General features: G+C 39.5%; 2 protein-coding genes across 17 annotated transcripts in view; both read right to left on the bottom strand.

Moving 5' to 3' along the window:
* The window catches only part of LOC310889730 (histone-arginine methyltransferase CARM1-like), a gene marked incomplete at its 3' end in the record, with an annotated part of 77,881 nt that extends 66,948 nt beyond the window's left edge, over positions 1-10,933 (bottom strand). The window contains exon 1 of one of the 4 annotated variants that reach the window (XM_083817656.1): positions 10,587-10,933. In XM_083817656.1, the coding sequence (XP_083673782.1) occupies positions 10,587-10,755 (169 nt within the window). In that variant the 5' untranslated portion in view covers positions 10,756-10,933. The remainder of the gene's footprint in view (positions 1-10,586) is intronic. The other 3 variants (XM_083817653.1, XM_083817655.1, XM_083817654.1) reach the window with 3 other exon arrangements.
* Positions 10,934-19,214: 8,281 nt separating this feature from the next.
* RFX3 (regulatory factor X3) overlaps positions 19,215-26,626 on the bottom strand; it is a 127,662-nt gene continuing 120,250 nt past the window's right edge. For all 13 annotated transcript variants that reach the window (XM_083817780.1, XM_083817781.1, XM_083817785.1 and 10 more), the window contains one exon: positions 19,215-26,244. In XM_083817780.1, coding sequence (XP_083673906.1) covers positions 26,006-26,244 — 239 coding nt within the window. In that variant the 3' untranslated portion in view covers positions 19,215-26,005. The remainder of the gene's footprint in view (positions 26,245-26,626) is intronic.

Genomic DNA, 26,626 nt, shown 5'->3' with positions numbered 1-26,626 from the left:
AGCTGGCACCAAAATGATCAGGCCATCCTGACCTCAGTGCAGATGGCTTGCTTTCCAGATGTCTATTACTAAACAGTTGCAATTTGTTTTCTGGCTACAAAGAACCTGATCCTATGGACACATGCAGAGGTAATGACACCCATGCTACTTTCAAGAATACTGCCAACTGAATTTAATGAAAATAAATCACAGAGACTAAATAACTAGTATAGATTTTTGCAGAATAAGAATTTCTGTCAGCCTCACTGAAAACTATATTGCTGAACAGAAAAGGATGTAAAATGTTCATGTTGTGTTTTCAGATGCAGAGACCTTAACTAATTTATAGATAGCATGTAAGATTATTGAAAGGATAATATAATTTACCTTGGACTTACTTACGATCTAAATGTATATGTACACAGCGTCAGTTTTACCCAGAGACTAAATAAATGAAAATTCACCCACAGAAAATTCAAGACAGGGATAGGAAAATACCATCAAAATACACCAGTAATAGAACTTCTATTATGCTAATACAAACATGTAGAGGTGACCTGTGAGAGTACAGTTTTGACACTACAACTATATAGAAATCTTTTTGTGTTTTTAGAAAACTAGTTCGGTCATCTTTAGTTCACAGGACTAAAACAGTAGAGACTTTTCTTGTATGACAGAGAAGTACAGGTCCACTGCACTAAAATGCATTGCTGTGCAGAAGCTCTGCCAGCTATGAAAACATCTCCCTGACCAAAGTTTTCAGTTGACATTTCATTGCTTTTACAATAAATACACTGATCCCTTTACTTGGTTTTGGTTGGAGAAGAGACAGGCAGAAGCAGGCTCCCTTGAAACTAGTGAAAACTTTCCCACTAGTATTACCAGGTTTTGAATGAAACCCTTTTGGCATCTACCCATACATCTTCTCTGTGTACGCAATTCAACTGAGCAAAATAGTGCAAAGTTCTGCATCCAAGTGCAAGGTCTTGCACCTGGCTCAGGGCAATTCCAAGCACAAATACAGGCTGAGTGGAGAATGGATTGAGAGCAGCCCTTATGAGAAGCACCTGGGGGTGCTGGTGGATGAGAAGTTTGACATGAGCCAGCCAAGTGTACCTGCAGCCCAGAAAGCCAACCAGATCCTGGGCTGCATCAAAAGAAGCCTTGCCAGCAGGTGGAGGAAGGTGATTCCCTGCCTTTGCTCTGCTCTTATAAGACCCCACCTGGAGCACTGCATTCAGCTCTGGAGCCCCCAGCACAAGAAAGACATGGAACTATCGGAATGAGCCCAGATGAAGGCCACAAGGATGATGAAGGGGCTGGAGCACCTCTCCTGTGAAGACAGGCTGATGGAGCTGGGGTTGTTCAGCCTGGAGAAGAGAAGGCTCCGGGCAGACCTTACAGTGGCCTTCCAGTACCTAAAGGGAGTCTACAGGAAAGCTGGGAAGGGACTCTTTGTCAAGGAGTGTAATGAGAGGACAAGGAGGAAGGGCTTTAAACTAAAAGAGGGTGGGTATAGATAATATATAGGGAAAATTTTTTTTACTCAGAGGGTGGTGAGGCACTGAAACACGTTGCCCATAGAAGCTGTGGATGTCCCATCCCTGGAAGTGTTCAAGGCCAGGCTGAATGGGGCTTTGAGCAACCTGGTCTGGTGGAAGGTGTAATCCCCACCACGGCCAGGGATTAGAATGGGGCGATCTTTAAGGTCCCTTCCAACCCAAGCCATTCAATGATTCTATGATTCTAAATAAACCTGTCCCCATAAATACCTGAATAATTTCCCTTCTTTCCTCAAAAACAAACTCAGAAAAGTATATGTATTTCAGAGGGCAGACATATATTAAACTCAATCTAGATTACTGTGACACTTACTGGCTGACTCCCAGATTTAAAAAAGTGTCTGGTAAGGCATGCTTCTTTGTTAGCTTTGCAATCTAAAGGAAAAACAAAAAAAACAAACAAAAAAAAACAACCAAGGAACTCCTCCTTTACTCCCTACTGACTTTTTAAAATCTCTGTGTTCTAGTTGGGCTCTGAACTGCTTAAGAAAGAACTGTTCTGTTTTGTTTTAAGTATCTAAGCAGCACTGCAAAACATTTAAAAGCAAACATACAAAATTTATTTATTTTCACATACACAAGTGTATTTTCACCAAAGTATGTTGCCTATCTAGGTAGTGAGGAAAAAAATGCATACAAAATATATTATTGTGGAAAATATGTATAGTTTTCCATGGTACCTATTTCCATCCAAACTATCTCTTCTTGACATGAGCACTGGATGTTCGAAGTCCTAATTTAGATCAGATTAAGTTGCAGAAAAAGTAACACAATCTGAAAGTATTTTATTCAGCAAGGCTTTTAAATTTTATCTGGTTTGTTTAGAACTATTTATTGTTGTGAAAAAAAGTTTCCAGCCTTGCCACCTTACTAGCACATAGACTGGACATTTTTTACTCATTCTCAAGATCCTTCCTCAAAGTTTAAGTTCATAAACAGCTGGAATCATCCTATGAACTCCTCAATACATATCTTGAAACCTTTGCAAGACGGCTAAAGAGAAGTCGGAAAAAATGACAGATTTTTTTTTTCTAGAAAGCTATACTAACAGCAATAGCATAAAGACCATCAAATTGCACCTTAAAATTGCCAGCATGATAAAAAAGAACTGACTCAGAGGGCAAACACACAGACAGGGTAATAAGCCTGGGCAAATATAGTGGCTTCTCATCATTATAGATGATGCTATTTACAGTAAATTAAGCTCTAACACTTCCAGTACCAGCATCATCCACTGTAAAGATATTTCAATCCATCTACAAATGGTCTCATTGCCACAGTTTCTAAGCACCACACAACTTTAAATATTTAGCTTTACCACATGACTGATGGGTCAAGAAGTTGTATCACTGCATTTTTACAGACAGATTAGCTATATCGCTGAGGCAGACACTTCAGAGGAGAGCACAGAACTGAAATCAGGCTTCCCTATTCCCCAGGCATCCCTAGCCAGAGCACCACATTTAATACACAGCACATGCAATGTGATAGTATAATATAAAAGCCTAACAAAAATTAGTTAAGAAGGGAGAAGCAAAATAATAATAATAATAATCATCATCATCATCACCAAAAAAGTAAAAGAAAAAAAGAGCAAGCAAACAAAACACACACACACAAATAATAAATACATTAAAAAAAAACAAAACATCAGCAGCAACAACCACAAACAAGCTACCCAGAATCCACTGTAGTCTTTCAGGTTAGTTATTGAACTTCTTTATTCAGTCTTTACTATCTCTCTATATACTTACCTATTTACTTATACAAACACACATCTCCGTATATATATATATGTACATCTATATTCACGCAAATACAAAAAAATGAGTGCTTTTTATTTTAATGGAGAGGCATGCTCCTACTGCAAAACTGATGCTTTATCTACGTCTCCTTCCAGATGCAACCGGACCATATTGACTAGCAAACTACTTACATATTTCAAAAAAAAAAGTAACTTCTGCAGGGAAGAAAAAAAATTGCACTGGAGAAATAACAAAAAGATCCTGTTAGAACTTAAATTTAAGGATTTATCTACTCAACTAACCACTAGAATACTTAGTACTATGATATGAAACAGTTAACAGAAAAAAAAACACAGGATTACTGTTTCTAATCATACCACATTCAACAACACTACAATTCCTTCACATACACTATTCTGCTTATGCAATTTCCCCTTAGGAGGGGCAGGGAAAATGAGAAGTAAACAAAAAAGGCCTGAAAATAACCATGACAATTTATAGAAACGTTAAATGCTTTCTTTACCACCCCCCACCTACCCCTCCAAACCTTCTGTGCTTCTTCCCTGATGGATATGGAAAGAAGAGGGAAAGGGCAGCTAAAAGCCTCCATATCATCTCCATGTCAGAGTGTACATGACTTTTGTGTACAAAATGTTAACTAAGTGATCTGTTCAAACTTCCTCTAGCAACTGATTTTTCCACACTAGAAAAAATGAAGATTTTCATGGTGGAAAAAGAAATGTCAAACTACGTCAGATCTGCTGTTCACAGTGGTTGCCCTCTCCCAGCACACTGGGGATGCTGATACTGGTAGTAACTGTAAAATGCATGTGAATGTACAGTATCAGACCATAAATGACCATTCACACTATCAATACATTTTCTAGGGTATCCAATCCTGATACTTTTGCATTTCAGCTCATATAATAATTATTTTATTTTCCTAGCCTCGTAATGTTTTAGGATTTAACACTGTTCTCAGTATGTGATAGGAGAATATTACACAATATATTCAGCTAGAAGGTACTGCATGTGTGGAACTAAGCAGGGGCCAAGTGAAAGAATGCAGTTTATCTCTTGTGGTTAATGGTTCATATCCAGTCCAGATCAATTGTGCCTGAAACTCACTACCATCTCTGTTTTGTTACCACTGAATTGGTGGAACTGGAGTAGCTTGCAGTGATGAGTTTTTCCAAGCTACAAAGTTTTAATTATCACCTGTGTTCTAGAGCACAAATAGAACACATTCACTTTGAGTCCATCAATGTTGCATACTTTCCCATTCATGTAATTTTATAAAAGCTAAATATATGGCTGATAATATTAGTACTTATTAAGACAAAAGGCAGCAGTGGCTCTCGACAGCTATCGCATCCTGTGAGACAGTACTCCCTACTGACTATCCATCTTGTCTGCAGTTCGTTTGCTGAAGTAGCTGGGAGATGATCTCATCATAGAATCATTAAGGTTGCAAAAGACCTCCAAGATCGTCTAGTCCAACCATCACCCTACTACCATTGTCACCCACTAAGCCATGTCCCTAAGCACCATGTCCAACCTTTCCTTAAACATCCCTAAGGGACAGTGACTCCACCACTTCCCTGAACAACTCGTTCCAATGCCTGACTACTCTTTCTGAGAAGAAATGTCTCCTGATTTCCAACCTAAACCTCCCCTAGCACAACTTGAGGCTTCTCTGCAAGAAGAGGCTGACCCCCAACTCCCCACACCTTCTTTTCAGGTAGTTGTAGAGAGCAATAAGGTCTCCCCTGAGCCTCCTCTTCCACAGACTAAACAACCCCAGTTCCTCCTCACAGGACTTGTGTTCCAGGCCCTTCACCAGCTTCGTGGCCCTTCTCTGGATACGCTCCAGGGCCTCGATGTCCTTCTTGTAGTGAGGGGCCCAAAGCTGAACACAGTACTCGAGGTGTGGCCTCACCAGAGCTGAGTACAGGGGGACGATCACCTCCCTGGCCCTGCTGGCTACACTATTCCTGACACAAGCCAGGATGCCGTTGGCTTCTTGGCCACCTGAGCACACTGCTGGCTCATGTTCAGGTGAGCATCAGTAAGCACCCCCAGATACTTTGCCTCTGCACAGCTTTCCAGCCACTTTCCCCCAAGCCTGTAGCACTGCATTGTGACCAAAGTGCAGGACCCAGCACTTAGCCATGTTGAATCTCATCCCGTTGGCCCCTGCACATCGACCCATCCTGCCCAGGTCCCTCTGCAGGGCCTTCCTACCCTCTGGCAGATCAACAGTTGGTGTCGTCTGCAAACTTACTGGGGGTGCACTCAATTCCCTCATCCAAATCATCAATAAAGATATTAAAGAGGATGGGCCCCAACACCAACCCCTGGAGAACACCACTGGTGACTGGGATTTTTCATATGCTTCTTCAGGCATAGTATTACTTCCTGAAGAGTATGTGACAACTTCAAAAAAAAAAACAAAAAAAAAAAAAACTTAAGAACTCAACCAAAACCGGTTGTTATTTTTCCTAGAGTTCCAAAGTTGGAATTCAGAGAGGCAACTCTTTAGATGATGTGATGGATCTTAAACATGAGTAACAATGTAAGAATGTAAAATGTAACTTTCTTTGGGGCTTTTACTTACTATATTAATTCTTCCAAAATTCATGGCCATTGATAGTTGCTCATAGTTTCTGATCAGCCATAGTTAAAAAAAAAATATTAAAAACTTAAGTACATGTGAAGACACTGTAACAAAATTTGAAAGGATAGCATTTACCCGGTAGTTTATGTAAGGTTCAAGTTCTTCTTTTCTGACATCACCTAACATATAAAGAACAAAACACAGATTTATTGCAGACTTCCTAATCTTTCAGTTGAAAACAAATGACAACATAAGCAAGTAGTCTTAAAATTTTATGTCTGTCATTTACAACTAAAAAGCTCTTTGCAGGTACTGAAATATGAAAGGTAAGGGAAAAAAACACACACACACACACACAAAGCAGAATTTCAAAGAAGACTGCTTGCTTATTTTTCAAAAGAAAGTTCTGCCCTCCCAGTTTCATCTAGCTACTATCCAGGTCCGCTGAACAGAAAGGAAGTTTGCAAAGCAGCCTACTCAGGTATCACTGTGTTTATTCTGAACACAACTAGAGAGAAAACTACGTTATTTGCCAGACTGCTGTTGAATTGATTTCTTTTTGAACTATTCCTTGAATCACATACACGCACACAGAAGCTTCTCTCTTTCCCTCCCTCACTGTAAACTATGAGGCATAGCAATGAACCGTTTCCTAAAAAGATACCATATATTTGTTTTTCTTAGTAACCTGAGGAAAAACAAATTATTGAATGAAAAGCTGGTACACTGTGCACTTCTACAGAACTTGGACTTTTATGCAGAAATACATGGAAGTTGCAACTGTTAGCTACCATTGCCTATACTGAGCTTCAATAGCTCTAAACATTGTTTCATCAGAAAAACACCATGACCGAGCACAGTATTATCAACTTCTGCTAGGTTAATAGGGAGGTAGACGTGTTTTGTTCTTTGGAAGCTTAAATCTCATCTGTGTTTATATCCTTGACATTTGCAAGAGGACAACAATATCTCAATGGTAGGAACAGAAGTCAGTGCATGGCTCCAAGGAGTTAACAGTGTGTTCTTAAAGAGGATTCAAGGCCCATTGTTTTAATTGCCTGTAGAACTGTCAGGTAACGTGGGGAAGAATACTTCAGAGAACCAGTAGCTAACCGGTATTTTTTCAGAACAACTAAGCAGGAATATGGCATAATTAAGGAAGGGCTGCTACAGCTAAGAAAAATTTCCAGACTGCCAAATTTGGGTTTGAAGCCTTCAATTAGAACTTAACTCAGTTTAAGATCACCACTTGCTTACATACCAAACATTATCACAGGAAAAGGAATCCAAGAGGTCTCCCAGTCTTGGAAAAGCCACCACACTGCTACATTTGCATTGTACTACACTCAGCCATCTCCTCTTAAGCTTCCCTTTATCCAAGTAGGTTGCAGTTCTGTTTTTTCTCTTGGTCTCTCAGGAGCACATCCTAGACACCAGTTTCTCCTTTCTTCCAAGATGTTCTATCTATTCATATCAGGACTTCTGCAATTCTGTTATGAGCATTCCATAAAACTGCTACAAGCCACATTTTTTATATCCCATCCTCCCAAACTAATGCACAAAGCCACAGACAACAGGACTTCTTCTGTTCAACGCCCTCAGAAATATTTTAACACCAGGTCTGCATCCTCTCAGCAGCAGCTGACAACATTTCAAGAGTAGTTTGGCAGTCAACATTTTCAGACCCAAATCAGATGTTATGAACCACCTCAGACAATCAGTAGTACCTAGTGATCATCTGTTTTACTGACACTATTCCTCCGCAAGCGCCATCAGTTTCCAGCTCTCCTTGGAGAGGAGAGTTGTCCAAGAAAGAGCTGGACAACTCACCAGAAAACCCGATGGACCCTTCTCTCAAATGTTTGTAGCTCCAGATCAGCACTGGGCCCACTGTACAGTATTCAGAAGCGTTCTTGCATCCTGCCTTTGGTACCTGTACTTTATAAAATCCAGTGCTTCTTCTCACTCTGCATATATTAACAACACATTGTGGAGTTTCTTTCTCTCTCCAATCCCACAGCTGAAACAAAGTCTTTGCCTGATAAAGCACAATCCTTCATTCTTCCCTGTTCCAACATCTTGTGTTTATCTGTGAGTTTCTGCATCACTCAGGGTCACAACCAGTGGTTCCACTTACGGAGAAATTCTACAGCTTCCAACTCCATCCAGGGGATATAGAGTAGTTGTATTGATTTCTGAGTATAGAGGTAACTCTCTACTCAGTTACCATCATCACATTATAAACAGCAATAGAACAGGTTCAGACAAACACAGCAGTGATAGGAGAAGTATAAAGCCTAAGATAAACTACATGCTATTACACGGATAAGAATGTGATTCCGATTGAGTGAAATCATAGATCTGCAGTTAAAGAATGTCTCTACAGAATAAATTTTCAATGAACTGTAAGTTACAGACAGTTTACAACTTTTTATTTTAAAGTGCATGCTTCATTCTCCACAATTCCTTACAGACAAATGACAAATATTCCCTTACCAATGAAGTAGATGGTAACCTAAACTAGAACTGTTGTGTGTTTTTTTTTTCTTTTAATAATCAGAAAGGAAACAATAATCCCCCTTCCAGATGTGTTTAAAGAATCACAAAAGCCACAAGCAAGTTATTTTTTCCCAAACACAACTAATATATAGCTTTGGGAGACTTATCCAGGTAGAAAGCCTGAAAAAAAAAAGAAATTCTCATCACTTCAATGTGAAGTATGAAGGGAAAAAAAAAAAAAGCCAACCCTTCAATTCGCACCATCTTTTTTTAATTGCTTAAATAGCCCATATCTTAGCACCACTAAGTAAAGGCACCACAGTAAGATCAATTGTATTCAAGCTTTGTAAGAAAACATTTTTCCTTTTCACAGCAAAATTGTCCATCCTAGGTAACCCAACATAATTCAATAGCAAGATCATTCTGATGAGTGGATATTAAAGCTAGACAAACACACTACATTGGCAGAACTAGAGTATTTCAAACTAGGTGTTTGAAGATTGTTTCTCCCATCTAATGCACAAAGTCACAATAATCACTGTTACTGAACTCCCAGATACCACTACAAAGATTTGTGTTATGCATATGGTCTGATAGGGCATAGCTTCAACATCTTCATATGAAAGGAAGAAGATGAAAGAAAATAGCTTGCACTTTAGAACAGGTTTGCAATTCCCCCCCTTTTAGCAAGAATAGCAAAACTATATACTGATGTCCAAAGATGCACCCTCACGCAAAATTTACCAGACAAGTCTTCAGTGAATGCCTGGCAACACTGAAGTGTTAAATAAATATATAAATATTTTTAAAATCCCTCCTGTATCTTCAGAGTTTTCAGTTATGTTCCATGTGAGCCCTTCCAAGAAAAAATCTGGTAACAATGTTACCAGGCTTCCCGCAGGTCTTTCATACACTTGCATGCAAGAATGAGCATATGTGAAGTGAAAGACCAATACAACAACATTAACTACATCAAACTAATACAATGTAAGACAGAAGCAGATCTTGTGGTTAGTGGTTAGTTTTTGTCATTCACACTTTCTTAAACAGCATGTTAAATATCTGGTAACACAAGCAAACACCGAGTATACGACATATCTAGTATATATTGAGTCTGAACTGTTCATATACTGGTTTACTCAGATGGAATCATAGAATCCTTAATATTGGGAAAGGCCTCTAAGATTATCTAGTCCGACCTTTAACGTGGCTGACCCAAACCTAAACAAGACTGTAACCCATATATTTCAGCAATCTTGTCAGAAGTTACTCAGCTCACTCTTAACAAATCAGTCCCAACAAGCGCTGGGTGTCTAGACCTGTGTAGGACTGAGCTCATATTCACCCACCTCGTTGACAGCATATTTACTTCCCATAGATACAGCAGTTTCTGCTTTTCCCCAGTCATCCCACCGTGCAGAATCAGGGAGAGTTTGTTTTAGGTTTCAATGTCAGCCCATTTATCAGCCTGTAAAGACCAAAATCTGAACGAATAATTGTTTTGGATGCAGCCATGACCCGTATTTCCTGTGTTTTCTGTTTCCCGTTTTTCCTAAGTTTGCCCCTTTCGCATCTAAAACAGCCTGCCCACAGGTAACGGAGCCCGCTCAGCCACCGTTTCAGGGCGAACCGCTGCCTCCCGCACCCCTTCGGACCCCATCCGCTGCGCATCCCAGGGCTCTGCCGTACTCTACCGCCCTCACAGAGCGTTTGCCAAACGGGCAGGAAGAGCAGCGTAAAAGTAAAACCTTTTTTTTTTTTTTTTTTTTCTGTTGACACATCTACAGTGTGGCTTCTTTACCTCCCACCCTACCCAGCTCCTCTATTTTGCCTCGTCTCCCTCGGCAGATCCTGTCCTCCAGACAAGCGGGACAGACCCCCTCGAGCCGAACTCCACCCCCGGTTAAAGTCAGGAACTCGACAGCACGAAGCTAGCTCGGCCCTGCCATCCCAGCCAGTGCCGCCTCGTCACCGCTCGGCACGGGGCGAGCCTGGGCGCCGCAGCCCGCCCGTTAGCGGCCCGGGACGCCCCGCCGCCGGCACCCGACCCGCGAGGCGCTGAGGGGAGGCGGCGGCAGCGCCCTGAGGGGAAGGGCGAGGCCGCTCCGTGCGGCGAAGGCGCGAGCCCCCTTTGCCGCCGAGGCGGCGGGGGGCATGCGGCAGCGGCGCGGCTGGGTACTTAACCGTCTGTCACGGTGAGCTGGGCGTCCTCCTCTCCCGGCTGCACCTCCAGCTGCAGGGCTTTCTGGCTGGGGCTGGCGAGGCGCAGCCCCGCCAGCAGCTCGTCGCTGAGGAGGAGCAGCTTCACGCCGCACCGCAGCGGCCGCTGCTCCTGAGAAGACGACGCAGCCATCGTCCTCGCCGCACCACCTCGGCTACGAGCCGCTGCCCGACGAGCCGGACTCCGGCGAAGCTGCTCCCGCCGCCGCCTTCTACCAGCCCCAGGAGAAGACTGCAGAGGAGGCTTCACCGAGCGGCGGAGACACCCCCGGCGCTGCCCGGCACCTGCCCCGCAGCCTCGCCCCGCCCCGCCCCGCCCCGCCCCTCAGGGCGCTCCCCAGGCCCGTGGCTGAGGGCGCAGGCGGCAGCGGGCTCCCGAGGTCCGGCAGCGACACCTCCCGGCCGCAGCTCCGCCACCGCACCGCGGGGAGCCGGGGGCCTGTGAGGGGCCGGCGGGCGGCCTGGGCCCGGCACGGGGGAGAGGCGGCACGGCTCGTGTCGGGCTCCACGTTCGCACCCGGCCCCTTGGGACAGAGCCTGTGGCGAGGATTTTACGGGGAAGAGGCACTGAAACACGGACAGTTCGGCTTCTCCTCCCCCCACCTCGATGTTTACAGCTCCAATTTCGAAGAGCTTAACCGTGTACCTAACATTAACCAGTAGGTGTCGCTATTTTGCTAGAAAACGTTTTCTGATTTTTTTTTTTTTTTTTCCTAAAGTCCTGGTATGGGGGAAAAATATATTTGTTTTTTTTTCTGCTTTGTTTGCGTCTCTATCAAAGAAACACGGTGAGGTTTAACTTTAACTAATGAATACTCGAAAAGTGCTCTGAGCACTGCTGAAAGTTTAAACGGGCTTCAGCTCATTTTCCAGGCACTATTGCAGTAAGTACATCAGTAAGATCTCCAGACCATGACATGGGCTAGCTTGTCTCTAGCTGGCTGGAAAGTTAGAGAATGTACTTGCACTGGCTGAGTCAACAGGTCTGTCTCCCAGATGGACAGTAACTTGTTCCACTAAGCCACTTAATCCACAAAACGTAGTGAAGTAGCACACACACTGCTGAGCGTTTCTTTGCACTAATGACCTGGATGTGTTGTCTGTAAAGACAACAAAGTTCTGTCACTGCAATAGGATGTTTCTCTGCCTCGACTTAATTAACCTTTCTAAGAAGGAAAAGGAGACATTCCCCTTGCCCCCCCCCCCCCCCCCCCCCCCCCCCGTTCTTCTGTCAAGGAATTATTAATAGTCCTGTACAAAAAATTGACTTTGCCTTTACAAAGGAGGAATAAGACAGTCTGCACATACCATCAGGTGTTTGTGCATAGCAAACTGCATGTGGAAAGTTAGGGCTTTGGCAGTCAGCAGGATTGCTTATACCCAAAGCCAACTCCACAGCCTCTTAGCTAACCTCTAGGTCAAAGAATGGGGATTTCTGGACTGTCAACTTCATGACTGCAATGAAATGTTGAATACATATGAGTAAGTCAAGGTTATGCTTGCTAAATGCAGAAAAGCAAATCCATCTGTAGCTGGAATATAAGGCAAGAGCCAGAATAAGAGTTACAGAAGTTCAGTAAATAAGCAGGAAAATGTTTCACAGAGTAATTCTGCCTCTCCTAGTGTCAAACTCTAACCCTTGCTAGGGGTCCTGAGGCCACTCCAACCCTGTGATGGGCCCCATGGCTGGGCCAGGGAACCAACCTGTGCCAGTATCAGTTGCCCCTATATGCAAGATAAAAAAAAAATGGATACAAAAGTCAAGTTGTTTAGAAGGGAAAGGAATTCCTATTCAGACAAGGAAAGAAGAAGAAGATGAGACTACTAGGAAGTGGCTGAGCCATCATGGGAACAGGAGGATGAAGATGAAGATATCATCAATAGCTATCTGATCCCTATCCCACGGTAAGCTATGAGATATGTGAACAGATTTCATCTGTTGTCCAGATGAGCACATTATCACCTGGCTGCTCCAATGCCGGGATAGCAGGGCCAATAGCCGGAATTAGAGGTCAGGGAAGCCAGGCAGCTGGGATTCATCTCTAGGGAAGGGGGCATTGACAAAGTAATTGGAAAAGGGGCGCAAGTCCTCAGCCTCTGGAGGTGACTTCTGTCAGATATGAAGTAAAAATATCCTTTAATGGAAGATGATGTATGTCACCCATGCAAGTGGACCACCATAGAGAGATATATCCAGTACCTTAGAGAACTAGCCATGCTGGAGGTGATTTATGATAACCTAGACAACATACAGCTATCCAAAGATCTAGGTGAAGTCAAGTGCATGCAACCCATGTGATGGAAGTTTATATGGAGTGCACCATGCTCATATGCCAGTTCATTGGCAGTAATGATCTGGAAAGACTGAGAGGAACCCATGGTGCATGAATTGGACAGCCAACTCCAGCAGTATGAAGAAAGTCTCTCTTCTTCCCTACTGGCCTGCATCTTGACTATGAAGAAACTTTCCCAAGAGGTCCATCAACTGAAAGAGGATGCTTTGGAGAAATCTTCCCAACAGGTCCACTAACTTAAATATATCTTCCTCCCCACCTGAATGAACCAGTATCTCATCAATCAGGAGTAAGCATCCCTCTGCTCAAGAAGGGGGATATTGTGGTTACCACATGCCACACTGTAGTTTTACCTGTGTGACCATGGAAAGGACGTGAGAAAATGGGATGGAAAATGGGAGGCACAGATATGTGAGTTGCAAGGAAAAACAATCACAAAAGGGAGTTTTCCTGAGAAAATTGCTGCTCCAGCTTCCAGTGGTCAGTCCCCCAGACATGGTAATGAATACTCTGACCAGTACTAGAGGGGCCCTGCCTCCAGCCAGAGTAAGGAAAGGGACAGTCAGGTTTATTGGACTGTAGGGGTTCCATGTCCTGGCACATCAGACCCTCAGAAGTATAAGGCTCTAGTGGACACCAGTGCACAGTGTACTATAATTCCATCAAACTATAAAGGGTCAGAACCCATTTATATTTCTGGAGTTACAGGGGGATCCCAACAACTAACTGTATTGGAGGCTGAAATGAGCCTAACCGGGAATGAGTGGCAAACGCACCCCATTGTGACTGGCTCAGAGGCTCTGTGCATCCTTGTCATAGACAACCTCAGGAGAGGGTATTTCAAGGACGCAAAAGGGTACTGGTGGGCTTTTGGCATAGGTGCTCTGGAGACAGAGAAAATTAAACACCTAACTACTTTGACTGGTCTCTCAGATGACCTTCTGATGTGGGGCTTCTGAGGGCTGAAGAACAGCAGGTGGCAATCGCTACCACAACTGTGCACTGGTGGCAATATCGCACCAAGTGAGACCCCCTGATTCCCATCCATAAGCTCAACTGGAGCATCCATAAGATCAACTGGAGAGCCAAGGAGCGATCAGCAAGACTCACTCAACCTTTAATAGTCCCACATGGACAGTGCAAAGGTCTAATGGTGAGTGGAGACTAACAGTGGACTATCATGGCCTGAATGATGTTACACCACTGTTAAGTGCTGCTGTGCTGGACATGCTAGACTTTAGTGCAAACTGGAGTCAAAGGCAGCCAAGTGGTATGCCAAAACTGGTATTGTTAATGAATTTTTCTCAACCCCTTTGGCAGCAGATTGCAGGCCAGTTTGTTTTCACTTGGAGGGGCATCCAGTACACCTGGAATCAACTGCCCCAGGGGTGGAAACACAGCCCTACCATTTGCCATGGACTGATCCAGACTGCAGCGGAATACGGGGAAGCTCCTGAACACCTGCAGTACATCAATGACATCATTGTGTGGGGTGACACTGCAGCAGAAGTTTTTACAAAAGGGAAGAAAGTAGTCCAAATCCTTCTGAAAGCTGGTTTTGCTATAAAACAAAACAAGTCAAAGGACCTACACAGGAGATCCAGTTTTTAGGAATAAAATGGCAGGATAGATGTCATCAGATTCCAATGACACATGCTGAAGAAGCTCCACAGTATAACAAGCTACTAGAAAATGAGAAGCAATATGCCCTGTTCACTGGTGAGTCCTATCGTATTGTGCGAAAATATTGGAGGTGGAAGGCTGCTGTATGGAGTCCTACATAACAAGTTGTAGAAACTGCTGAAGCAGAAGGTGAATTGAAACAATTTGCAGAAGTGAAGGCCATCCAGCTGGCTTTAGATAGCACTGAATGATAAAAGTGGCCAGTCTTCTATCTCTAAACTAACTGATGGATGGTGGCAAATGCCCTGTGGGGGTGGTTACAGCAATGGAAGCAGAGCAACTGGCAGCACAGGTACAAACCCATCTGGGCTGCTGCATTGTGGCAAGATATTGCTGCCCAGACAGAGAACCTGGTTGTAAAAGTATGCCCTCGTGTACCCATGAGTTGGGCTACTGAAGAACATCAAAACAACCAGCAGGTGGATCAGGCTGCTGCAATTGAAGTGATTCTGGTGGATCTGGACTGGCAACATAAGGGTGAGTTAGTTATAGCTTGATGGGCCCATGACACCTCAGGCCACTGAGGAAGACGTGCAACATACAGATGGGCTTGTGATCGAGGGGTGGACCTGACCATGGACACTATTGCACAGGTTATTCATGACCGCGAAAAATGTGGTGCAATCAAGCAAGCCAAGCAGTTAAAGCCTCTCTGGTATGGAGGATGGTGGCTGAAATATAAATATGTGGAGTCCTGGCAGATTGATTAGATCACACTCCCTCTGACCTGCAACAGCAAGCGCCATGTAATTACAGTGGAGGAAACAACCAGTGGGTATCTGGAAACATATCCTGTGCCCCATATCACCACCCAGAACACTATTCTGGGCCTTGAAAAGCAAGTCGTATGGTGACATGGCACCTTGGGAAGAACTGAATCAGACAACATGATTCATTTCTGAAACAACCTCACAGATACTTGGGCCAAAGAGCACAGTATTGAGTGAGTATATCATATCCCCTATAATGCACCAGCCTTCAGGTAATATGAGCAATATAATGGACTGTTAAAGACTACACTGAAGGCAATGGGTGCTGAGACATTAAAACATTGGGATATACACTTAGCAGAGGCCAAATGGTTAGTCAACACTAGGGGATCTACCAAGCATGCTGGACCTGTCCGATCAAACATGCTACATACTGTTGAAGGGGATAAAGTCCCTGTAGTGCCTGTAAAAAACAAGCTGGGGAAGGCAGTCTGGGCTGTTCCTGCCTCAGGCAAAAGCAAACCCATCCATGGGGTTTCCTTTGCTCAAAGACCTGGGTACACTTGGTGGATAATGCTGAAGAATGGCAAAGTCCGATGTGTACCTCACGGGAATCTGATGTTGTATGAGAATAGCCCATGATTTGAATTGTATGATGTTAATTGCTGTGTAATACTGTACATCATCACAAATAAGATTGCTACGTCACATTAATAGTATCACAGTAGGAGTCACCTAGATAATGACAAATGAATTTTGATAGAACTGCACAAACACAGTAGTGATGGGATCAGAACTGGCTTCAGCATGCAACAATTCAACACCACACACCATCTGACAAACTAACTCAATGGACATTATGTATATGTGTATATGTATATATACAGGAAAAGTGATTAATTGGGATATTTTGGAAAGTGTGGGACCCGAGCATTTCAGCTAGGGTTTCAGCTTAGATAGAGTTCATTTTCCTCCTAGTATCTGATATGGTGTTGTGTTTTGGATTTAGGATGAGAATAATGCTGCTAACATGCTGATGTTTTAGTTGTTGCTGAGCAGTGCTTACACAAAGCCGAGGACTTTTCAGCTCTCGTGCTGTCAGTGAGGAGGCTGGGGGTGCACAAGAAGCTGGGAGGGGACAGAACCAGGACAGCTGACTCAAACTGGCCAAAGGGATGTCCCATAGGGATATCCCATACCATATGACATTATGCTGAACAATAAAAATGGGGTGGCTGGCCAGGATGGGGGGGAGGGGAGGGCTGCAGCTCAGGGATGGGCTGGGCATCTGTCAGTGGGTGGTAGGCAATTGCTTTGTGCATCACTCGCTTTGTATGTATGTATATAAGTTTGTATCTATTATTATTATTTCTCTTCCTTTTCTGTCCTATTAAACTGTATTCACCTCAACCCACAAGCTTGTACTTCACCCCCTCCCCCCCAACAATGCTCTCCCCCATCCCACTGTAGGTAGGGGATGTGAGCAAATGGCTGCATGGTGCTTAGCTGCCTGCCAAGTTAAACCATAACACACATAAATTCTTTGAGCACTACAAGCTGCTTTATACCCAAGTCTTTGTGTCCATCACTTCAATCAATTTATTGTTAGAACAGCTTCTTCAGCTGCTTCCACAGTCTTTCAGTATTGGTGAAAGACAATATAACCTCAGACTGCAACTTCTGCAAACAACCAGTTCATGAACCAGTTCATGGTCCTTCTAAAGTGCATATTAAACGGTATTCGGGTATTTCTGTTCACAACAGTAGTCCCAGTAGCTATCTTAACTCTGCTTCAACACCTCAAGGATTGCAAATATCCTTCTGCCATTACATCTTTAAAGAAGATAAAGAACCTGAACACTTCCATGCTTTCAGCAGGTTGTCAGGACTTTCTAACCAACAGCAGCAGAGACATTAGTATAAACCACTTTAGTTTGACCAAAGATGGTTAAACCAGAGCTGTGTCAGGACACTGTCCATTAGTGTGGTTCCACTGTGGGCAAGAGTTACATCCAACTGCAAAGAGAACAGCTTGAGGCAGCATTTCTTTTTATACCACTTCAAGCTACATCTCTGAAAGTATGTCTGATTTACTAACTACTAATTACTAAATAAGCACTGACCTACTATGTCTGCCCTAAACTCTGATAATGAAAGCAGCAGCAGATTTTTCGTGCAGTATGCCAGTGGAAAATATCAATATGTAGAGGGATTCTTTTTAGAACAGTCCTACTTGTCAAATTGCTTAGAATAAACTGCCATCAGCAGCACGCTGTAGTCAAGGACAAGTAGTTTTAGATTTTTAATAGAAAAATTGTACTGATTAGGTTAATACAGGTATTAGATAAGAACATATAAAATGGGATTTAGCAAAATTTAGAATGAAATCAGAACAGCAGAATCAAGTAAGCATAAAAACTCTCTCTGGTGTACTGTCAACATGCCAAAAATGGATCAAGGATTCTAACTTGCCTTGGTCAGATGTCTTTTTGGAACAATAACTGACTTTAAATTTCATGTGGCTTTTGGCATAGACCTTAATATGGACCTAAACTGATACAACTTGGATAGCTGCAGGCTATATGACATTTTGTAGAATAGAAACCACTGCTTTAGATAAGACACATTAAATACACTTAAATAACTTGATATAGAATGTATCATATTTATTTTGTATCATTAACATCGTGCAGAAAATTACTTCACAGAAGTAATAATAATAAAAATAATCTTCATTTGTAACCCTTACACTAGTGTCGTCTTACAGCACCTAGTCTGTCAGAATTTCTCCTATATTTCTGTTGTGGTTCAAGCTTTAAGTGCTGGACTGTAGCACTTCAGGATGCTGAACAAAACTTCCCTCAGTTAACTAATTAAGACACTTTAATTAATATCAGCAACAGCAGAGGTGGAATTCTGCAGGATCTTCCTGGTAATACCATCACTGGGAAAGAACTGAATGATACTACAGCCTGTTGGCTCTATCAGCTATTAGTTGGCATGAGAGATACTCCTCTATAGATTGTTTTCTCCTGTATGTGTACTGGAGCAAGACCTTTTCAGTGTCAGCAAGGCACCAGCTAGGCAATGGAGACGTAGTGTCCATTAACAGACCAATTAGGAGCATTCTGTAAACATAGATGTATGTGGCTGGTCACTATAGTAGAAAATCTGTATTCTTGTTTGGTAGGATGCATTGCAGGAACCAGTCCTGTACTCTACTAAGCTTATGGACTTTATTTGAAATGAAATTAGAGACAAGGACTGAGCCTACAGTTCAACTTACAGCTGAACTTTCTGAGAATAATAAAGCTTTCCTATCCTTACTATAATTTTGTGAGAAATACCTGTTCTATATTTTGTATCCAATAGCCATTTTGATTTTTTGTCACCTATTACTTGGTGGGTCCTTCCCAGTTAAAATAACATTTTGTATTTTATATGAAACCATGCCTGGAACACACACTAGAGACCCCTGAGAAAAATAACCTGATAAGATTAAGCCTTTGCATTTTTTTTGTGAAACTGCAAAAACATTCAGTGCATTAGTATATTGTAGAATACTTACAACAAACCCTTCAGAAGTAGTTTCTAGTCACAATGAAAATTAACACCCAATAATTCCTGGAGGCTTAAGTCTGCAAGCCCCCTCACTAACAGCTATTAACTAGCTAAATCTGTAATTGGGTAGTATTGTTGATATTTAAATTAGTAAGTATTTTACTATCTGTATTTACTGGGTAGATGGACAGTCTGAGACATGTTCATTACTTACTTTTGTTGCTGCTAAATAAGTGTTTGTGTTCTTATTTAGAATTCATAAGTAGAAATAATTTTCTCTCTCAAAATCTACAGTATTACAATCCAAAATAGCTGGCTATATAAAAACTGAAGCAATACAGTTATGTTTGTAACAAGAAAACAAATTTATTGATTTTAAAAGACAAGACACAATTTTGTTTTGAAAAACACAAAAAGCTAGCCTGAGTTCAAGTCTGAAATATTCAGAAAAATCCTACTGTCTTTAGTATGTTCCAGTCATTTTTTTAAACAACACACTAAAAGTTAATATATATTTTTATAATTATAAAAGTTCCCCAGTTATTGTACAGTACACAATACAAATTGCCCACAAACTATTATTTAGCTCCTGCCAGTTTTGAGAGGACATGATATACTAAAAGATTTAGCATTTCTCACAAAAATCACATCAGGAAATACGTATTTACAAAATCAAATACATTATACAAAAAAACCATCACGTTATTCTGTAAAGATGTCTTTTTTAAATAATTAAAAAGTATATTCAACTGTAGTCCAAAAACTGGAAAAGAACATTACATTATCTCACACATACAATCTACAAAAAGTTGCTTACCTCATTTACATAATATATTCAGTCAACCGGAAAATAAAAGTTTGAGTATGTCCTAGTGTTATGATGTTTCTGCGCTGTGGGACTGAATAATGTAATCTGCCACTTACTAAGTGAAAATTTAAATGATGGCACTTTAAAAAAAATATAGTATAAAATAAATGCAAGAATGGAAGTTTCCTAGAAGGTAAGAAAGCCCTGAGTGATGACAAAATTACTGATTGGTAGCTCTAGAATTAACCTAATTAAAGTTTACCACCTCAGGCACAATTTTCCAAGTTTTTGAAAGGCACTCGAAGTTTCTTTAACAGCCTCATTGGTTATTAACTGTAAATCCAAATTTTCAGTGAAGATGCATGGAGATGGGCAACTTGCTTTGGTACGAAGTGTTATTTTTCTGACATTTTAAATTGCTTAATTGGGTTACTTTAAGATGGATATAATGTTTAAATGCAAAGCAATCACATTAATATTGTATTGAAGGAAACTTTATTTGGGGAACCCTTTAGTATTCTTTGTGTAAAAAGCTCTTCCTGACATCAGCAAGTCAAAAATAATTGAAATGAGTTCCTGGTAAATACCAATCCATGTGAGGTTGTCCCTCCAAAATTCCTGTGACAAGGACATTTATTGTTTCAGAGTAAAATTCATCCAGAACTGAAAACTCTTGTAAGACATTTGCACCTGAATCAAGAAAGTGCTTAAGAATATAGAAAAAAATATTTTTTCTAATTTAGATGTAAGTGAGGCTCATTTGATGCTCATAGTCTTGTTCTGGGCCTTCTTTTCTACAGTAAATTTCACCCTTAATGAGCAATCTAGAAGAACATTTCTTAGCAAATATTTAACTACTCAGGGCTTCCAATCCCAAATTGTTAATTTATTTTTTCAAAAGGAAAAGGAAAAAAAATCAGAATAAAACGAGTTAAAATGATCATTTTCAAACTAAGGCATATTTTACTTCAAACAAACATTAGGCAGTCACTTTGTAAGTGGCTTTTACTATTTCTCAAGTTAAACTGGTAAATTAAACTCAGGTCTACTGGCACATAAAATCACTAGCAGCAATGATCAAGGCATGCAAACTCAGAAGCATTTACATTAAATTATGAATAAAAAAGTTGTTAAATTAAAACCCTTTGAGTATTGCATTTATGATAATTAATTCTGCATGAATTTGCATTAACTGACTAAAAATGTTTACAGCTTACTTGCGTTATACTACTGACGTAATTGCATTAAATAACTTTAAAAGAGACCTTTGTTTTTGCCCTCATCTAGACTTAAATAAGTACACCTGCATTTAGTGTTTGCTGACAGATTGATACTGCAAGAAACCAGTAGAAAATGTAGAGTACTCTCACTTAGTAAGGTGGCATTTCTCTCTTTAATTTCAAAGAATCTGTACTTGCTACTACACTTGTTCCTTTGCTCTTTCGAGCAGTATTTGTAAGAACTAAGGGGCATTTTAACATGTCAAAAAGCTGGTGCAGTTTCTGGGTTGCTTTTAAAATTCTGACATTCAATAAGGGCCATCCAAATTGTACCCCTATAGATGAAGCTGAACAGAATACCTTCATCTTTCCATTAGTTATTATTGCAATGGCTGAATGTTAAAAGGAATATGAACATAATTGTATTCTTGCTTATCAAAAAAGACTGCAGAAAATTTTAATGCAAACATATCAAATATTCTGTAAAATTTTTCTTCTTCACTAATCTTACTTTTAATCCTAAAGATTCTCTTGTACAGTACCAGAATATTCCAATACTAACCTACCTAAGAAGATTTTCAAAATAGGCTAAATATAATATATTTTCTAAACCTTCATCTTCTAAAGGCATCTTAAATTAGACATTTTCATGTCTGTAGAAACACATTTGATTTTCTTTATGTATTTATGCAATTATGAAAACAAGGGAGCTGAAGAACTGTTTTCCATTAGACATTACACATCAATGGCAGTGAATATTTTGCCTGAACCTATTGAACCTCCTGTCACAAAATCATTCCCATATAGTATGCAAGTATTTACTTTAGAAATTAAACAAACAAAAAAAGTCTACCATGCTATCAGGTATTTCAAAGTATATGTTCAGTGGACTAATTAAATTATCTAAAAAGCTTTATTCTCATCATGTGACTTACAATGCTCAAAGGGTTAACGCAAGGCATTACATTAAATTAATTTTCTAATACTAGAACTAAGCACTGTGTGTTTATGCTCCTATTCCAGTTTTTTTATTTGTTTCTCTTAGATCACCAAACAAATTAGCAGAGATAGTACAATTCCATTTACTGATTTGTTTTAAACCATACACACAGAGGTTGTCCTGTTAGAGAGACAAGGGCCCAATTTTCAGAAATTCATGCTGCTCTCTCAAATGAATGTTTTAAACTCTGAAATTACTGTTGCAGATAAGTACCAAAACATACTTACTTTATTAATGAATTTTTCTTCCACTTTTATGGAAGTGGATAATTTATGGCTAACGATGGTTAGTTTTATTATGTAAAACCATTCTGAATTGTCGGATTGCAGTGCATCTCTAATATAAAAGTTTTTCTAAACAGTGCAGATGTCAACGAGTGATACTGACATATCAGATCATGTCTCTTAGGGGAAAAAAATGAAAAAAGAGGTGTTTTCGATATTTAAAAATACCTCGCTTTAAATTAAATTTGTATATAGACCTATACATTCCTGAATGACCATACACCAGAACATTATCTATTTTCTTATTTATGAACTAAAGGCTGTAATGCTGTAAGTCATCATTTTACAAGTAAATGATTTCAAATCTGTTTTCCAAATTTTTATGGAAGTTTTATTTTAAAAGAAGGTGCTTATAGCATGCTACAGTACATGAGTAAAACACACACAAAAAATATTTGAAAACATAAAAAAAGAAAAGCTTTAAAACTGATTTACCATGAGAAAGATGGAAATGTACCAAAAATTATCATAAATATAAAACTTTTGAAAATTGGGCCCTGTGCTTTGAAAAGGTACTTCAACAATACCCATTCCCTCACACTGTTCACTGTGTCTTTTGTGCTAATGGAGAAAATGCCTGTAAATAATTATTTTCAATTCTATGTCAAGATCAGTTAAAACACATAAATCGTTATCAGATCTAATAATGTGTATCCTGTAGATACATGCTACACTTCTCCGGAGCACTAATAGTAGATTTCAGAGCTGGTGTGTCAATGCAACCGCATGATACACATTATAGGATCTGGACTGAGGTATTCATATCTCTGTCATATAATCATTACTAAAACTATTAAAGATAGTAGGAGTGTGCAAAATGTTTTACCTAAGTATGTTCAATTCAAATTTCGGTAAATGTAAAAACAAAACACAAGACTCCCAAACTTGTAACTACACAAATTAGCTTACAGTAACTCAGTTCTTTTAAAAATCTGGTAAAAAGGTAGGGGAAAAGAGTGTTTAAAAACTCTACAGAATAATCAATTGATAAGAATGGGAATATAGATGCCATTCAGTTTTCTAAACCTGGCATAGGTCTAATTTGCTTTGTTAACTGATTGTTCGTAGAAGCTATGAAATACATTGCAGCATTCAAGCTTTGTATTCATTTTTCAGAGTTTTAATTTTTTCGTTTGTGGGTTGGTTTTTTTTTTTTGTTTGTTTGTTTTTTGCACTTAGTGAACAGTGAACAACTGGATGGGAGTGGGGAGCTAAATAATTAAAGATACTCAGGTCCCACCTGTTTTAACGATCTAGATTTACCTATTACAATCATTCTCTTTTCTCAGCAACAACAAATACAATATTAAACCAATAAAAGACAATAATAAGAAAACATTATAGGTTTGTCAACACAAAAACTGAAAGAAGTACTACAGAATTAAAAAAAGTTGAAAATGAAAAAAAAGTTCAATTATGTCACTTTATTTTAATTGTAAACATCTTATAATGCACAATGAAGGGGAGTAAATATTTATCACAGCTTAGTTTTAGCATTTTTGGTGAAGGGTACAGATGTGCTGATTTCCAAGGAAAAATCAGAACACACTGAGCGATATATGTGAGAACAAAATATATAACGAGATTCAGTGCATTTATGAGTTTAGAAATAATGAATATAAGCCTCACTTTCACTTTTTCCTGAGGCAAAAGCCTTCTACTGACATTAACTAGGAATTATGCCTACACAGAATAAGCAGGATGGGTTCACCTCCCCATTCTGTAAAGGAATTTAAATTTAATTTTGTACAACAATAATGTTAGGACGTTTCAGTTCACATGTAGCTGTCTTTGAAGCATATGTAATTTATAGCAACAAACCTGTTGCTGTAAGTACACTATTCATTTCACGTTATTCTCCCATTTGGTATATATTACTTTAAAGTCATTTTACAGACACAGTAGATAAACCAAAATAAATGAAACCCTAATTTTCTTACACAGTCTTTTGTATAAAGTTGATCTTTTTGTGCTCTCCTTTAGTTTTTGGCTTTGTTTCTTATTTAATTCCCTATTTTAGTGTAGCAAATTCATGTGTCCGCATAATGAAATGTTTAAGAAGAAAAATCTGATTGTTTAATGTCAATCAGTATGGGCTATATAAACTGTCATTATGAGATTTAACCATTAAAATGTAAAATCAGGCTGATACCCCACAAAATATACACATTGAAAACATGCACTGCATTATGTACCTGCTCATTTATTTATTTTTACTTTTTAAAATTAAAAGTAGACAGGGGTCTAAAAAATATATAATCATGCTTGGGACTATGGTCAATCTATTTTGACATTTGAAGTTGGTATTAAAGCTAGTTTTGCCTTCTAAATTCCCAAGCAAATTTTATTTGTAATAAAGTGAAATCCAGCTAGAAATGAGAAAAAATAGGTTTATTGTCATTCTAAGAGGAATATTAAAATCATTTAATAATAAAAAATCATTTTCTTCTTTTGAAGGCTATGTAACCTGTCCTTACTTCTTAGGGAATTTGAAAATGACAGGCACACCTTGTTGAATTAATTTAAGAATTAAGAATAACAAAAAGTACTAAATCTTAGCTTCAGTTCTGTTTAAGGCACCATGTAATAGCCGAGGTACAATGATCCCTGATGTACATTCTTAAATGGCAATGGTCCATCTAGCCACCTATTCAAATTCTACACAATTGGGAATAAGTACAAATGAGGTGTGCCAGTTACACTGCCTTATCTAATTTTTTTTGTAAAAATTTAATTCCACTTTAACAACAAGGAAATATTTTTGAAAGGAAAATGATGCAGGTTGCTACATTCCTTGCACTCTATAAATCATCTTTTCTAAGAGCAGCAGATTGAATCACTAATATGAAAAGACCTGGAATAGAAGAAAGTCATCCAAACGGAATGTTTTCCTGTATGTCCAGTTCAGCTTAAGTAGCACGTACACTTAAAAATTAACAATAATAATAAAGTCACTTCTTTTTCAGCTTCAGCTTCTAACAACTACAGTACCACTCAACAGCCAAAAGCACCTGTTCAGTGGTGCCACATAAAGAATCAGTAGTCTTCAAAACAGAGGAACTGGTAAGGAAATAATATCTGGAACTGTTGATTTTAAAGGAACCTTGCATTGTTAATATAATGGTCAGATAATTAGGTACGTTTATTACGTACACATTATCACATTCTGTTACAATTCCATTATTTAAACTTGCTTCTTTCTTACAGAAAGAAACTAGAATATCTTCCCAATCCTCCAGCATTATTACAAAATTTCCCCCTGAATGCTCACAATTTTTTAAAAATAGTGTCTTTTAGTTGTCCAAGGAAAAGCACCTTTTATAACAAATTTGATACATCTGCTGTCAAATAAGTATGCCTCCAGTGTAAATCAAAGAAAATAGTTCTTTTGATATTTCACAGAAGTGCATCTAATTAGAAACCTATGCATATGAAATCATTGTCATAACTAATAATTAACATTAATTTTATTTAAAAAACTATGAAAAATTTTAAATTATTATAAGAGGACAAAAACATTAAGCTTTGCAAAAATCTTCCTTGCATTTGATTCTAAGAAAACTCTTCATATTGAGTGGCCAATGTAAAATGATTCAGTTTACAAAAAAATCTTTGTTGTTTTTTCTTTTTTCTTTTTTCTTTTTTTTTTTTTTTAAACAGATCTGGCAAAATACATACATCCATTCCATTTAATAACTCCAATAAAATTATGTTCAGCACAGTTAAAATTTGACAACAGTCAACCTTCAGACTTTTTCTCTCTTTATTTTTTTTTCATATTAAACCCAAAGGGCTAATGTAATGGTGGGGGGAAAGTTTCATATTAGACTGCAGTATATGTATTTCCAGTAGCACTGCATTGTCTGATAGTCTGAGTAGTTGCAACAATGTGCTCGTTATGAATTGGGTTCAGGAGGTTCTGCTGTACTCCACTCTCAAGCACAGGCTGCATGCAGCCCACCTGAAATGCCTGGTTTATCTCTGTTTTCTCCCTCTTGGCTTGTGGCTCTCCATTTTCATCCATCTCTTCATCTATTTCACTTTCAACTTCACTGCCCTCATCTGCACAAACAACCGTAAAAGTAGCACAAAGGAAAAAAAATGTAACACAAGGACTTTTGTTTTGCAAATAATATTTGAAATACAAAGATACAGGGAAGACTAGCAATCTCATAGAGTATAAACTGAAAAGTTAAAATTTTAATGGAAAACATTAATGATTATTTCAAATAGATTAACAGACTACCCCAGTTCTGATCACTTCAGTTACACACTATTGATACAATAACAAGAAAGAGCAACTAGCAACCTCAAAAACAATCTCTAACAAACAGTGTTAACTTCATATTGCAAAATGTCTCTCATCTATAAGACTTGATAAACTTTTAAAATAGTAGTTACTCTTACTTATAGATAGGGAAACTGAGGTGAAATGTGGTTGTGA

This window comes from Anser anser (assembly GCF_964211835.1).
Source record: "Anser anser genome assembly, chromosome: Z".
NCBI classification, from domain to species: Eukaryota; Metazoa; Chordata; class Aves; order Anseriformes; family Anatidae; genus Anser; species Anser anser.
This window is presented reverse-complemented; position numbering and strand designations above follow the sequence as displayed.